At 37.3% G+C, this 15,989-nt stretch overlaps 2 protein-coding genes across 2 annotated transcripts in view; one reads left to right on the top strand and one right to left on the bottom strand.

The window, feature by feature from the left end:
• LOC149068613 (tubulin alpha chain, testis-specific-like) overlaps positions 1–15,989 on the top strand; it is an 80,730-nt gene that overhangs the window by 29,962 nt on the left and 34,779 nt on the right. The window lies entirely within an intron of this gene.
• LOC149068615 (uncharacterized) lies at positions 82–6,040 on the bottom strand. Its single transcript, XM_089250849.1, has 3 exons — positions 5,932–6,040; positions 365–720; positions 82–243 (listed from the first exon to the last, which is right to left on the bottom strand). Exons 2-3 carry the CDS (start codon positions 715–717, stop codon positions 180–182), a joined length of 417 nt encoding a protein of 138 aa, XP_089106975.1. The 5' UTR covers positions 718–720; positions 5,932–6,040; the 3' UTR covers positions 82–179.

Raw genomic sequence — 15,989 nt, 5'->3', positions numbered from 1 at the left:
TAATGAGTATATTGTGTAGGTGGTAAGAAAAGGTAGCTGGTCACTCAGAAATAAAGAAAACTAATTAACAAAATTTTTTAACATAATAAGAAACATTTAATAGCTAAGATAGATGTACGCTATTTTTACAATGTCCGCACATGCAACGGGAAGCTTGCATCGTTGTTTGCTGCCTGCAGTTAATAACCATCTCGTCCTTGGTAACCTCCGTATCCATCACGTCCTTCAAAGAATCCAGATTTGCTAAAGTGATAAAAACAAAATGATAAAGCTCTATTTTTTTTTGCAATAAAATTTGAAACTTCTTTTCAAACTAGAAAGCTATCTAATTTATCATACTGCGAAAAATTGACAATATTGATACCTTGATGATCCGTCTCTGCTATCCGATGGAGGTCCTCCAGGTCCTCCTCCTCCACCTTCTTGTCCACCACTTCCCATGCCACCACGTCCGCCGTCCATTCCAGGTCCACCACCCCTTCCACCGGGTCCACCTGGTCCACCACCATGTCCTCCGGGACCGCCTGGTCCACCACCACGTCCACCGGGACCGCCTGGCCCACCACCTTGTCCTCCGGGACCTCCTGGTCCACCACCCATTCCTCCCGGTGGTCCTCCACGACCACCGCCTCCAGATCCTTCACGTCCCTGAGATTCGGCCATCGTCACGAAGACGGTGACCGTTACCAGCACCGCCAGGAGTCTTATAGAAGCCATTCCCTGCGAAAAATATGTATTGATAATTCAGATAGTTTAAAGGAAATTATTCAGAATATTCGTCACTTTTATACATACAGCATAAGTTAAAATATGATCTCGCCGCATACTTCAACGTTTGTCCTAAGCCTACACAAAAAAGATCGGGGAGTTCATAAGCCTTTCATAATTTTTTGACAGAAACTTTGAACAATATATATTATGAAGGGCTTATGATCTCCCCCGATTGTTTTTATGTAGGCTTAGGACAAACGTTAGAGTGTACGGCAAAATCATGAATAATCAACAATATTTGACCGTAGAGGCCCACTGATACCTGCTATTTCCACATGTCCAGATATCCAACTACTGAAGAATATTATAAATTTGCATCATCAACATTCACATAAGATAATAATTATAAATTATATTAAAATTTTATCATCACTCACGAAACTGTCTCCCACATTTTAATGATTTATAATTATAATATGACTGGTTTTAGCAGCTACATTATTCCACTATTCTTGAATCAGCATAACTGCAGGATTTCTCGACCATGTTCAAAACCTGATTTACTGAAATAGTTCATGATCATAAAACTGTTTCCTAAATTTTGCTTACCATTCTTAGGCCGGGATTACACTATAAAAGTTTCATAAAAGCCCATTTTATTAAAACTCAAAAAATACAACCAATAAGGTGATCGATTGCATTTGCTAAAATGTTACCAATGCTATTATTGGTTGCATTTTTCAACTTTCATAAAAGTACTTTTTATCAAAATTTCATAATGTAATGCCGGCCTTATGCTAAGGTTATCATACTACTAACTAGAGCTCAGATTTTTATGACCCAAAAATTGTGAATATATGTAAGCATTTATCACCTTATCCTGATCAGGCCCGTCATTTGGGGGGGGGGTGTCAGGGGGGCAGTTGTCACCCTGGCTTTTGAAAATACACTAAAAATACACTTTCAAAAGCCAGGGTGGCAAAGAACATGTACTCAATGTGTGTGTGTATGTGTATGTATATATATATGTATATATATATACACATTGAGTACATGCTCTTGTGGCAAAAGTTGAAATGACATCCCTGAGATCCTGATGCTACGTAGTCAGAATATAAAACATATTAAAAACATAACAATTTATTACTGTTAGGAGTACAAAGATAGGAATCCTAGCACTTTTTGCGGACGATTCCATCATACTCATCAATCATAGGAAGGCTGATAAATGCCGTGAAAATCTTCGAGAAATAGTAGAGGATATTGAGGATTTGTATGGCATCAACGCCATTGAACTGAACCACAACAAGTGCTAGTTTTTTTGTTTCACGAGAAAAACGGACCCAGGAAACGCTCCCATCTATATCGGTAGCGCATCCGTGGAACCAGTAAGGAAAGTGAAATGACTAGGCTTTATTCTGGACCAGCCAATGATTTTTGCCCGTAGATTGACTATGTCAGGGACAAAGCCACCCAAGTCTCAGGCATGCTCTCCAAAACGACATTTCCTCAAGCCCGTCTCTCTCTAAAAAATAAAGTCATACTTTATAAATCCATACTTCTACCAATTATGATATTTGCAGCCCGGTCTGAGCCTACGCAAGTCATAGCAACATGCAAAAGCTACAATCTCAGCAAAACAAGATCCTAATGTCTCTTGTGAGGGCACCTAAATTTATACGTGGAGCTGACATCTCAGGAAAGACCTGGGTATACCTCTTATACTGAACTTCATCAAGGAGCTATCTACAACCCACTATGACAAACTAGAGAACTCTGAATATGTCTATCTCAATGAGATAGTGGATTACGACCTATTACAGAGAACCATATACCGTAGGCCAAAAATGGTATTGCACACTAACTGGACATTCTACTGATCTTATAAAGAAAATTATGAATTCTATTATTGTTTTTGTTATTAATGTTTTCGGGAAATAATTAAAAAGAAATTTAAACTTCATCTACTTTGCCACTAGTACATTGCACTCATTCTTGTATCCGTATGTGTTACATCTATATCTTGTATGTGTTATATGGTTTCATTGCAGTAGAAGTTAGCTAACTTGTTTCTTTGTAGCCATTAGAGAATATATATACTATACGCGAAACGCATATAGTATTTATATTCTCTATTGTATTACTATATAATATTGTCTGTATTAGATGTAAGCTGTATTTGTATTCGTGTACGAAAAGTTATTGTTCATTTACTCTTCCAGTCAATATTTACGTACATACAGTAAATATTTTATACAAATTTTTTTTTGTGATAAGTAAATATTTCTTTCTCGAGTATATAGTAGTGTGGATCGAAAAATCGAAATGTGGATAAAAGAATCGGCATGGGGTGCAAAAGTTGTCTTTTAAGCATACTAGCATATAAATGTAAAATTTTCTCAACTTCAATTAATTTCTTCCGGTGCTCCGAGACAAAATTTGTCAAAAATAGATTTTTATGCAAATTTTGAATAAAAAATTAAGAATGAGTTAAAAATAATCGGTTTCACAGAGAAAGTGGTATAGGCAGAGAATGAAAAATCTTTTATTGTTTATTATAAAATGTATAAAATTATTTAGTATAGTAAAAGTTGGAAGCCATGGTAAAAGTTGGAAGGAATGTTGAAAATATTCATGCCATACCCAAGCAGTTGAAAGATACATTCTTACCTAGTGTCTGAGGCGTCGGAAAGTGTGTGGTGGAGAAGAGACACGGCTTCATATTGATAAAATCAAGAAGCCATATCGAACATTTTAATACCAAAAAGCATTACAACATTTAGAAATATGTAAATCTCTTCAAAGTTTTATGATTTATTGCTTTGATTTTTAAATTTATACTTCATGTGTTATTATAAAATTATTATTATTAATAAGTTTATACTTTAATACCTGAATACTCTGCAAAATTTATAAACAGTTTTCATTAATTTACAATTTTAATTCATTTTCATAAAAGTGTGAATTTTTAACTATTTATGGGAAGCTTGGGGCACCGAAAGATATGAATGGATTTCAATTAGAAAAAAATACAAACTTATATATGCCCAAGACACAACTTTCCCAAACCATGCCAAAAGTAATTTCGAAATAAATACTTTTTCCTATACTTTTCGATTCACCCTAATATACAGTATATATTACATACAGTGGAACGTCGGTTAATGAGCTTAATCCGTTCAGCCAACGTGCTCGTTATTCGAATCAAACTTCTTCATAGGAAATAATGGAAGCGTGGATAATTCGTTCCGCAATTATTCATTTATATGAAAATGACTAATAGAGTGCCATTCATTCAATAAATCAACACAATAATAATATAATAAATAATGGAATAAAATAAATATAATAATGTCATAAATAAACACAAAATCCGATATAATATTTACAAATTAACTTACTCTAAACGACCAGAGACAGGAAGATTATTGTTTAATATGACTTGGGGACTCACTTCTTCTGTATTCTTTTTGTGTGACTTTAAAAAGAACCTATTTATGACACTTGCTTTTGCCTCTTTTTGTTTTTTTGGTAATTTCGGTAATGAGGATGTGACCATCATGTTCTTCCACTAGTTCTTGAATGAGGGGTTCATGAACCTCCACTTCCATGGTCTTCCCAAGAACGCAATCTCTCCTTATTCGTGCGCTAGCTCCCCCCCTTCCCAAAGTCACGTTCAGTAATGCAAACAGCCCACTTTTTCCTCTAACCATAATTGAAAATATGTTTTGAGTGCACATACACCTTGTTACGATGCTACATCTAGTTTCATATCGTAAACAGTGACATTTGTACGGGAGTTCATTTTTTCGAGTTAGGCACGCTGACCGGAGAATGTAGGGGAGAATATTAGTAAAATTTCACAGTACGTGTGTGGACGAAAGCGAAAACCACCAGCTATATCTATACCATCGCATATTTGTCAGTTTTAACGTTGTGTCCTCAATTTTTTTTGGATTTTAATTACGATTGATTTATTTCTGACAATGTTTTTGATGACAACTGACGATGTCCCGTATTTTACAGATTATTATTTAGGACCCCAATTTTCCGAATTTTTTCGCAATGAAATATGGTCATGCGTATTTTTCGCGAAGCAGTCCTTTATTTCCACTCCCTTCAGCAATTTTAGCAGTATGTAGCAAATCGCGTTTAAAGCAAAATATTGCACAATTTTCAGAAAAATTCAGTGATATCCCTTATTTAGAATCGCAGTTTACTACATTCTCCTCCATGGAGTAAGGGGAACATAAGTATTAAGGCTGGGAATCGATTAAAATTTTTAACTAGTTAATCAAAAAATTTTAATCGATTGATCAGCCGATTAATCGAATTCCAATCGAATATTTTTCGTAATTATATAACATTCATTGGTGCTATAAAAATGTAAATTTATTCATTTCATACACCTGTTCGTTAGATGTAAACACATATAGGCATAGACTAAGAATTTAAGGCTGGCACTTAATTTAATACTCGTATGCTGAACATATTTTGTTAAAACCTGGAATTTCTTCATGGGGATCTAGTGGTTGCTACGAACAACTACTGTTCACAGTGGAGACGATAAATTTTGGTCTTGCCTTCTAAAAAACTCCCATCAAACTCAATTTGAAACTAAAATTATCACAATTTTTCGTTGAATGGACTTGAATTTCTCAACGCCAAAAAATTTGATCAAAATATTGATTCAAATGTTTTTAAATACGACTACTTATAGAAAATGTTACATATTGGTACAATAATTTAAAACATTTAATCGACATGAATTTATGATCTTTAAATAAATCGAGTCAAATTACTAACTTTTTACTCAAATTTTAATCGAACTTTAATCGGATTGATCGAGTCGATTAATTCAACTGAAATTTTTATCTGCGATTGACAATTGATCGATTAATCGATTAATCGTACCAGCCCTACTAAGTATGACGGTGTAATTTTATTTGAACCCATATGGATATATAAACTAATATAAATTACAACGGGTGAATAATTTTTTTGCGTCTGCCTGCGGACCACCTATGCCATCGTCATGGACCACATAGGGTGAGAAATGGATAAAAATTTATGTTCTTACAATGCTTTCAGCTATTTTCTAAAAATGGCACACGAGCCATGTCAAAAAAGTTCCGAGGGCCGTGGGCCATGTTTCGAGGACCCTGTCGTAAAAGAATTAGTATATATATATATATATATGAAAATTTCCATTTCACTCACCTTTCGCACGATGTATCAAATTGCTGGATGAGAACTTCTTGAGAATCCGGCAGGTCACGAAATTATGCGGATTCTACCAGAGTGAACATTTATTTATATGTACATTCACATCAGCATAAAAGCAAGGTAAAATTATAAAAAGATGGTAACCCTCATTATGCAATCGCAAATCGTAGGCGTATCCAGCGGACGCCAACATCATCACGTTAATCACAACCTGTAGAGACCAGGAAAACCATCACAATGGCCAATACAAATGCCTTCCCTCACATGGCGTACATACGCAAAACATTTCATTGTTATTATTTCATTTAAACATTTGAGAGAAAGACACAAACAAACACACAAACGACCTTGCAATATTGAATGCAATTTATTATGTTATTTCCTCGAGCAGGAAATTGAATATATATGCAAGAGTTTCTACAGGAAAGGACATGACAATCATGGGCACCACCACGGATCGTGTGCCACGTCAGTCAACGCGATGTCTTTTCAGTGATTGTATAGCATTGTAAAAACTTCTTTTGGCGTCACGCCTATACCGAGGATAGGATAATGATATGCCCATTGTCTCTCGTTGATCGAATGGACTATAAAATTCGTATAAAAACGTCAAATTTTTCAATTGAATTCTCGGGGGCTTCTCAAATGAAGTTCTGGGGAGCCACCAGGGTCCCCAAGGCCACTAAGAAGGTGCTAAGATTCCTACGAGAAATAGTAATACAAACACATAGGCCACAACAGGCAAAATGCCCAACGAGGTGGCTGGAATACGATGCCCATAAATATACGGATGTCAAATATATCAACCCAATATAGAAATATATAAAATCATCTACGTATAACGAAAAGAAAAACTAATATAATTAATACTACAGTATACAGGGTGTCCTGTAAGTGCTAATGCGGCCTAGTGCTAATCTCATCAACCGTCCGTCGTAGAGATATGTTATTCCAATTTGAAAAAATGCACAATAGGCGCTCAAACATTACCCTGTATCAGTTTTGAGAGTGAAAATACAGTGTGTAACAAAATCAAAAAAAATTAAATTTTTATGCGTTCTGCAACTTGTAATTAGAAAGTTGTTGCCCTGTATCTCCAGAAGCCCACAGAAAAAAAAATCGCGTGGTTCTAAATTCAATATTCACTAAGATTTTTGAATTCAAAAATCGGAGAAAAGTTGGGAAAGGGCAGCATAAATGACGGAAAGAAGCGTTGTGTCCGTAAGTTTTTTGCTGTTCTTTCATAACTTTTTTCCGATATCTGAATTCGAATATCTCAGCGAATATTGCACTCGGAAACATGGGATTTTTTTTTCCGTTGGCTTCAGTAGATACAGGGCAGCAACTTTCCATTTGGAAGTTAGAGGGCAAGGGGACCGTGTAAAAATTTAGATTTATATTTTTATTTTGTGACGCACTGCATTTCCACTCTCGAAACTGGTACAGCGTAATTTTCGAGCGACTTTTGAGCATCTTTTAAATTGGAACTACACCTTTTTGACGGACGGTTGATGAAATAAAGGCCGCATTAGCACTTTCAGGACACCCTGTATAATACATTATAGACACACACTGTACATGAAAAAGATATTATGGTTGTCTTATTCTAAGTATGAACAAGCTTCTCAATTTACCATGCTTATCGTATTTCTTTTTAAACGAGTTAGAATTCACTACTCCCGGAGATAAATGGAATATTCCATTTATTCATAACCCCGTTAGAGGAAAAACTTTCTGCGATATAACACCCTGGAGTTAGGGCTGTCTCAAGAGCATCATGGGTCCCCGGGCCAAGTGATTTTTCTGGGACCCTACCTGGAAAATTTTTGAAAAATTCATCCAATTCCCGTTTTCCTTAGCCCCCCCCCCTCCCCTCTTCTCTTGAGGCCCATGCGTTACGACGGCACTGCCTGGAGTTGTCCCTTACTAAATGATATTGGTGTTTCCGTTATCGACGCAGCATTGACGGCGTATTAATAACTGATGTTCCATCCTATCCATCCCGTTGAAAATTTTAAACGCTTCGATCATATCGCCCCACCCCCGACGCCTTAGTGCTTCCAATGTAAACATATTCAAGAAACCAAGTTTTTCTTCATGGCTCAAGCAGTGTATGCCAACAAGAGCATGCGTAATGTACTCGTGCATGTATCCATAGGGAAGCGAAGGGGGCAATCGCCCCATTCCAAGAGCCAAAAAATAAGGGGGGGGGGAAAGAGGAAAATCGGTCTATCCCGTAAAATAAAGACGATTCAACGAATCAAAAACTAAATCTCACTCCCCCTTCCCTCAACACATCGTCCTGCACCAGCGCCTGCTTCGGCTTCATTCGCAGCTAAAGATGCAAGCCTTCGCTCCATTGAATATTTAACATGTCTGCCTCAGCTACATTCGCAGCTGGAGATTGCTGCGGCTTCATTCGCAACTGCCGGTATCTGCCTCCACTCCCTTCGTTACTGGATATATCTGCCGCGGACCTATTCGCGTCTGATGTCGTCTACCTCTGCTACATTAGAAGCTGGATAAATCGGCCCCGGCTTTATTCGCAGCTGATGGTGTCTATCTCGGTTACGGGTCTAGGTCAATTCGTCGCGCTCAACTTGTCGCGGGACAATTCGTCGCATTAAATTTGTCGCAGCGTCAATTCGTCGTGCTACAAACTCGTCGCGGTACAAATTTGTCGCAGACTCATTTCATCGCGACAAATTTGAGCTATAAAATTCTTATGTTTTGTTGTGATCTTATAAATAGGGTAGTTGCTTTAGGCGTAAAAAATGGAACTAATTTTTTTTCTCATTTATGTTGAATTTTTAACAAATGAAGGAAAGTATTCATTGAAGTCATTGAATTTTTAAAATTTAATTTTTACCATACAAGCCGCATTTCCCACTTTTTGTCGGGATTTGAGTCCCTGAATCCCTTATAAACGGAATGAATGGCGATTTTCAGCCCCCCCCCCCACCTCCTCAATGTTTCCTTCATATCGGCACCTTTGACTGGCCAAGGATACCGGAAGTGTTTGGAACTTGTGGGTTCTTGTCTTGATCTTGAAGTAGGAAATTTTGATTTCTGAATCATTGGGTACTCATACCCATTCCATAAAGTACCCTGGGCACCAACAGCATCTCTGTCTCTGACACCACTGCAAATGTCAATCGATTTTTGATTTTTTTTTTTACTTTTTTACTTTATTTACTTTTTTAATTAAATTGTTTGAATTCAATTTAAATTGCAATAAATTGAAATCTTCTACGTATCTTTAAAAAAAAGAAAAAATTATGGTACTTCAAAATACCATCACTTATTATTCTATGAATCATCATTGGGTTTTTACTGCGATATTCACGTTATATAAGTGTTTAAATAAAATGATACTCAAAGCACTGAAAATAAATGAAGATATTGTGGAGTGTTTTTATATGTACGATACGAATTGTTTTTAAAATTAAAATTATCCTAATAAATGTAGGCTATAATCAGAGGCGGATTTATAGTTTTCCCACCTGTGGGCTATTCAAACCTTGCCTTCCTTCTTCCTTTCTAATTCATGTTCTTGATCACCAATTACTTAATTTTGGTCACGCCCTTTCACTTGAACTTGTCATCTTAGAATAAAGCCCGCATACTCCCTCCTCACCCAGGAAATATACCTCTGAACATAATCTTCCATTGCCTGTTAATGTTAATTCACTTGTATTGTAAGTAGAAATTTTTACTAATCGTTGACTGGAGCCGTAGATCAAGCACACCAACCTTGTACCAAAAGCTTAGACGCTAATGAAACTATGTGAAAATATTCAAACAAGCCAGCCAAAGATATGCGACTGATTATAAACATAAGATTAATGGTTATATTGTATCTATGCGACTGACCCATAGTCATCTTTCTTATTGGTGATTACATTGCCTTTGTCGGTGCTCATCCTGTGGGCATGATGAAAACTTCATCGAATCGTCATTCATAAGCACTGTACATTTCCACCCTTGATCTGCGCCCAACTCCCTTCGCTGTGAGAAATAGAAATCCCAACAAAATCGGGAAGTGCTTCTTATACGGTGAAAATAATAATAATAACGTGACCCTCACGTATTCCCAAGGGATCAGTATGATCCGTCCAGGGAATTTGTTAGTATTAGTAAACATCCATGCCCTGGATTCGAACCCAGACCTGCACAGTGAGAAGCTAGTTCCCTAACCACTCGACTGCCACTCGACTGGAGATACTGTAATGGTAATACTGCAATGGGGCAGATAGAAATTTACCGTTAAAGATAGGCTCACTATAATTTGGGGAATATCATGCAAACCGAAATTTTTCCACATGATATTAAAATTTTATCACAGCAAAAATTATTTAACATTTCAAATTTTTATAACCGAATTTTCAAACGTAATTAAACTTTTATATGCAGTTAAATTTTTAAATGTAATTGATATTGTCATTTTAATTTCGATATCCTTTCCGCATTGACAAAAAATAATTATTTTCAGTTAACTGCGTGTACACTTTTGTTCATGTGTTTATTTCACGTGTAAGACAAAAACCTACATGCAAGCTCGCGTGGAACATGTGCAGTGAAGAATCGACGGTTCGACGAATTGATTCTGCGCTGTAATATATAAATTGACGTCACGACGAATTGGAGCTGCGACGAATTTGTACCGCGACAAATTGAGGTGCGACGAGTTGAGCGCGACAAATTGACCGGCTACGCTCGGTTACATTCACAGCTGGGGATGTCTACCACCGCTTCATTTGTAGCTGGAGATATCACCTCGGCTTCATTTGCAGGCTACGGTGTCTGCCTCGGCTCATGCGTGGATCCGGAGGGTGAAAAGGCAATGATGGGAGGGGGGGCCCTACCCCCTATCATTGAGAGCCAAAACATGAGGGAAAAATTTATCTGTCCCGTAATATACGGGACGATATGATCAATGAACCTAAAAAATAAATCATCCTTTCCTCCGTGCCTAAATATACTAGATACTGTACAAAATAGTTTGCTCAGGGAATCCGCATCCGTTGACTTACAAACAAATTGAAAAATTTGATTTAAAAATTACTTTTCGAATCACATACTGTTTCTAAAAATGCCATAATTTTTAAGGGTTTGTATACATAAAAAAAATAAAACACAAAAATTTCTTTTTATACAGTTTCCGTGTGCTATTTAAACTTCTATTCAGTGAAATGTGGTAAAACGTGCTCCGAAAAATGATTCGCAAAAAAATTGCATATTTTTAAATGCAATATTTGCAGAGATATTCGACTTTGAAGTTTTCAGCATTTATCACTAATGATTGAGGGTGTGGCTCACTAAATGCTAAAACGTAAAATAAATAATGAGTAAAAATTCCGTAAAAATATATAACTAGAAAACGTTATTGTGCCCAGCAGCAAAAGTAAATTAAAGTACCTCTTTCTTGCCGGTCCGCAAAATTATTTCTATTTATTTTTTGCCGGTTCTGAAATTGATGCAAAAAAAAAAATTTGCATTTGTTAAATTTTTTTGCCGGACCTGAAATTATTTCTCTCAATTTCTTTATTTTTTGCCTACCCGGAAATTATTTCTGTCATTTATTCATTTTTTTGTCGGTCATCAGATTATTTCTATTTATTCTTTACTGGTTCGCAGAATATTTCCCCAATTCATCTATTTTTTGGCAATTCGTAAAATATATTTCTCTTTCATTCATTTTTTTGCTGGTCCGTAAAATATTTCTCTCATTTCTTTATTTTTTGCCGACCTACAAAAATTGTTTTTCCCATTTATTTATTTCTTTGTCAGTCTTCTAATTATTTCTATTTATTTTTTGCTGGTCCTCGGATTATTTCTATTTATTTTTTGCTGGTCCTCAGATTATTTCTATTTTTTTTTTTTTTTTGGTCCGCAAAATATTTTCCACCAATTTATCTATTTTTTTCCCACATACACACACACATTCACAAAATATTTTTCTCATTCTCATCCCTTTTTTAGCTGGTTCGTAAGATATTTCTCTCATTTCTTTATTTTTTGCCGACCTACAAATTATTTCTCCCATTTATTTATATTTTTGTCGGTCCTCAGGTTATTTCCTAATTAATTTTTGCTGGTCTTGAAATTATTTTTCTCGTTTATCTATTTTTTGGTGGTCCTGAATTTGTTTCTCCCATTAATTAATTTTTTTCTTTCAGTCCGCAGATTATTTTTGCTGGTTCTCAAAATATTTCTCCCATTTATTTATTTCTTTGTCAGTCCTCAAACTATTTCTATTTATTTTTTGCTAGTCCTCAAAATATTTCACCAATTTATCGATTTTTTGCCGATTCGCAAATTATTTCTCTCATTCGTCTATTTTTTTCTGGTCTGAAAAATATTTTACCCATTTATTTATTTTTTGCTGGTCCTTGAAATTATTTTTCCTATTTCCGCCCGTCCGCAGAAGTAGAAGCATTTGAAGAGCATTGTGTTTCAGAACAGCAAGATCGTAACTAGAAGTCGAGGTCATTTTTGTTGGCTCTTCAATTTGCTCCCCTCCCCATTCCAGCCCTGTTTCTAGAGCACGGGTTTCCAAGTTGTGTTCCGTGGAACCCTGGGGTCCTGTTTTCTGGGGTTCCGCATGACCAAACGCCACGGAACCCCCTTAAAAATCCCGGAACCCGGGAAGCTTTCAAAGAAGAAAATTTCCTTGCTACTGATACTCGCAAAGCTGTTCGTCGTTTTGAATTTTAACGAGATTGTGTCGTTTAAAAAAATCCAGACCACTTAAATGACTAACCTAGAGAGTGTGCAAGCATTTGTGTAACCAAAAAGAATTACCAGGTGAGCGAAGGGACGAAAACAGTTGCCTAAAGCAGAGGTCTTCAACCTTTTTCTAGTCACGAGCACTGCCTGTACCAATCATATGAAGAAGAGCACCCTTACCGAAAGTTTAACATACGAATGCATGAAATGACGATGATTCTAAACCTTGAATGCAATTCCTCCAAAGTATTGAATCGGGATGTTGATCAAGTGCTCGTGCGAGCACGAAATTGGATAAAATGCATCGAATACTCAGGGTACTTGAGGGAGTACCGCGGTGCTCGCGAGTAATGGGTTGAAGATGCCTTGCCTAGATGGTGTGAAAGCATGTGAACGACCAGGATAGTGACTTAGATGCAGAGGCATATTTACGGTGCGGGGGAGAACTAAATAGTCCAGGGCGGCTAATTTAGAGGAATGAGTAGTGAAGAAAACTAGACAAAAGAATGGGTGAAGTGCGGCAAAATTTGTTTTGCCCACGGGCGACAACACTATAAATCCGCCTCAGGAGGAAAGGGGAGGGGCAAGCAAAGTCCTCATCGGAGGACCCAAAAATTATAAGGGCCTTGTCATATGCTCGTATTTTCGAGTGGGAAAATGAGGCATTTGCCCAAGTGGCACCTGCTATTTATCATAGCACTGAATTCCATTATCGATGAGTGCCCCATGCATCAGAGAAAGCTTTCCGGGCCGTGCTTGGCAGGCTCATGCATTAAGACGGCCTTGGGGTAGTTTATTAAAAATTCAGGTAATATATATTTCTTCTTCAATTAAAAAAATAATAATAAAAATGAACGGAACTATGATATTTTTTGTCCCACGTCGGTCATTTTCTGCACCCGAGAGATAATTAGACCGTGACCTACAATTTATTGCCGATTCCGAACGGCAGCCTTTTTTTATACTCACGGAGAGATTGGCGCGCTAACTCCTTGGTGTGAGTCTCCCAGCAATCTCTTCCCTCTGTGGTCCAGTCGTCGTTTCCATCCTACCCCCCAGCGTCAGAAAAATTTCTGATAAGGATGAACCGGGTATCGAACTCACGACGCCCCTAAACATCGTTTGGTACTTTAGGAGAGTATCTTATATCCATCTGTGCTACAGTGCTTATTAGTGAAACATCCCTCAATGCTTAATAATTAATTAATTAATACCCTCCATTCAAAAAAAGCACCGCAGGTGTGGTTCTCTTTTGATTGGAAAACAATTGTTGTTCATTGTTCGCGTAGTGGCGCCATCTGTTTCAAAGATAGCCAAACATGAGTGAGCATGCATGCTGCTATTTAAAGTTTAAAAAATTTTCTGGTAACCCTACTTCAACGTTTTCTCTCGCGTATCGAGGACGAAAATTATAAATAATATCGTTACACATTGGAGAAAACCCTGCTTTTCATCTATGAAATACAAGAAAGGCTAAACATCAGTTCCACTGAAAAAAAATCCTGCTGTGTGTGAGCTGAATTAAAAGGTTTATTTCGTTGGTACCAAGGATCCTTTTTATTTCCCAGATAAGGGGCTGTTCAACTATTACGTTGTCATCGATGGGGTGGGGGGGGGGCGAGGGGTTTTCCGATTTGCTGACTTTTGATGGGGGGGGGAGTTTGAATAATGCTTACGTCATCAACCACCCTTACGTAATACTTGAACGGCCCCTAATGCGCACACTCTCCTTCACCACTTTACGATCAAAGGACGTAATATTGCGTCCGAACACCAGTGGAATGAATTCAAACAAGTTTACCGTGTTTTCTTTCCTCACCCCTGATCATCCCGAAGCTTTGTTGCAACCTTGCAATTTTTTTTTCTTGGTTTTTCGTATACAAATACAAATACAAAGCCACAACAGGCAAAATGCCCAACGAGGTGGTTGATAAAAAGATGCCCATAAAAATATGGATGTCATATATTTCAAAAATACAAATACCTGATAGTGATTTTTGTTTTCCCCTCACATATGATGTATCTTCTTATAAGAATGAAAGAGAGCAGACAGGGCAACACCTGTAACAGATAGTCTCCGCGCGAAGCTCGTGACGTCACTGAACTCATCCATTTTACATATAGTCATTGGATGCACTGCAAAACAATAAAGATTTCGCATACGTCGGACTGCTATATTCAACGGCTACAGGTGAAATGGGCGACTTCAGTGACGTCATGGCTTCGCGTGGAAGGCCTTCTGCTATAGAAGGTGTTGGGTAGGGTGAGGGTGAACTTTCTAACTTTGTTCATACATTCTCATCACCTTAGAGGCCTTCCACACGGAGCGCATGTGGATGCGGTTCCGGAAGAAGTTTTAACAATTCGGATATACTGAACCTTTAAGACGAGCCGAAATATCTCCGCGCCTAGGAAATGTTCATGCGGGTCCGGACGTCGGTCGTCCGCATGTGTCAAAACCTAAGTGCGAATAGAAGTTTTGACAATTGGGTTATTCGGGGCTATTCACACGATGCGGATGCGGAGCGAATTCGTCCGCATCTTTGGCTACTTTAATTTAAAGATGATTTAATATTAAATCATCTTTAAAAAGTAGTAATCTTTAGTTGTTCGTGTGAAAGGGTATGCGGACCCGCGTCCGCATTCGCTCTGTGTGAAAGGGGCTTTATATCTATCATACGGTCTCTCGCGCTTTTTCATTTGGTTTTTTTTCCCCCTCCCCTTTTTCTAACGTGCGATTAGGTTAGGACAAGGTTACTATATCTATTATCGATTCGTCAAATAGAGAGCGTTCGAATTCGCTTGTAAGCGAAGTGAAAAATTACTCTTTAAAATTGTTTTTTTGGACAACATTGATTCTTAGTCATTCTCAGTCTAAACGTCCATATTTTGTAATTTTATTCACCTTGAAAAAATGGTGCCTTTCTTAGTCGCTATTGTCCATTACCAACAAACGGGTAAAAATAAAAACTTTATCAGCCAAAAAAAAACATGCCTTCTCTAGAAATAACTTATATATGGTATATAGTATGTACACTGCTCAAAACAATTAGGGGAGCAAGCAAAAAAGTGAAGAAAACCGTGCGAGACAGCCACGTATTGGCATACAATGGATAGTACACGCGTATCAATGCGCAATACAGAAAAAAGACATAAAAAAATTTGGAATTAAGCTTTAATTCTTTGAAAATATGGAAAAAACATGAAAAGATGATTTAGGGCAACAATTTGGTTACATGTAAACGATAAAAAAAAGTACTGTTTAGACATGATGCATGAGTTTTAATAGGGCGTGTGGTCTCCCCGAACAGAAAAATGCACAC

The sequence above is a fragment of the Pholcus phalangioides genome, unplaced genomic scaffold (genome assembly GCF_987345545.1).
Source record: "Pholcus phalangioides strain wild (caught in Gottingen) unplaced genomic scaffold, Ppha-v1.0 ptg000024l_1, whole genome shotgun sequence".
In the NCBI taxonomy this organism is placed as follows: Eukaryota; Metazoa; Arthropoda; class Arachnida; order Araneae; family Pholcidae; genus Pholcus; species Pholcus phalangioides.
This window is presented reverse-complemented; position numbering and strand designations above follow the sequence as displayed.

Bases quoted from the DNA above. Each gene is read 5' to 3' on its own strand.
- LOC149068615 (XM_089250849.1), bottom strand. From the start codon at position 717: ATGGCTTCTATAAGACTCCTGGCGGTGCTGGTAACGGTCACCGTCTTC. The intron at 244-364 runs GTATCAATATTG...TTATCACTTTAG, and splicing joins AGCAGAGACGGATCATCAAG to CAAATCTGGATTCTTTGAAG.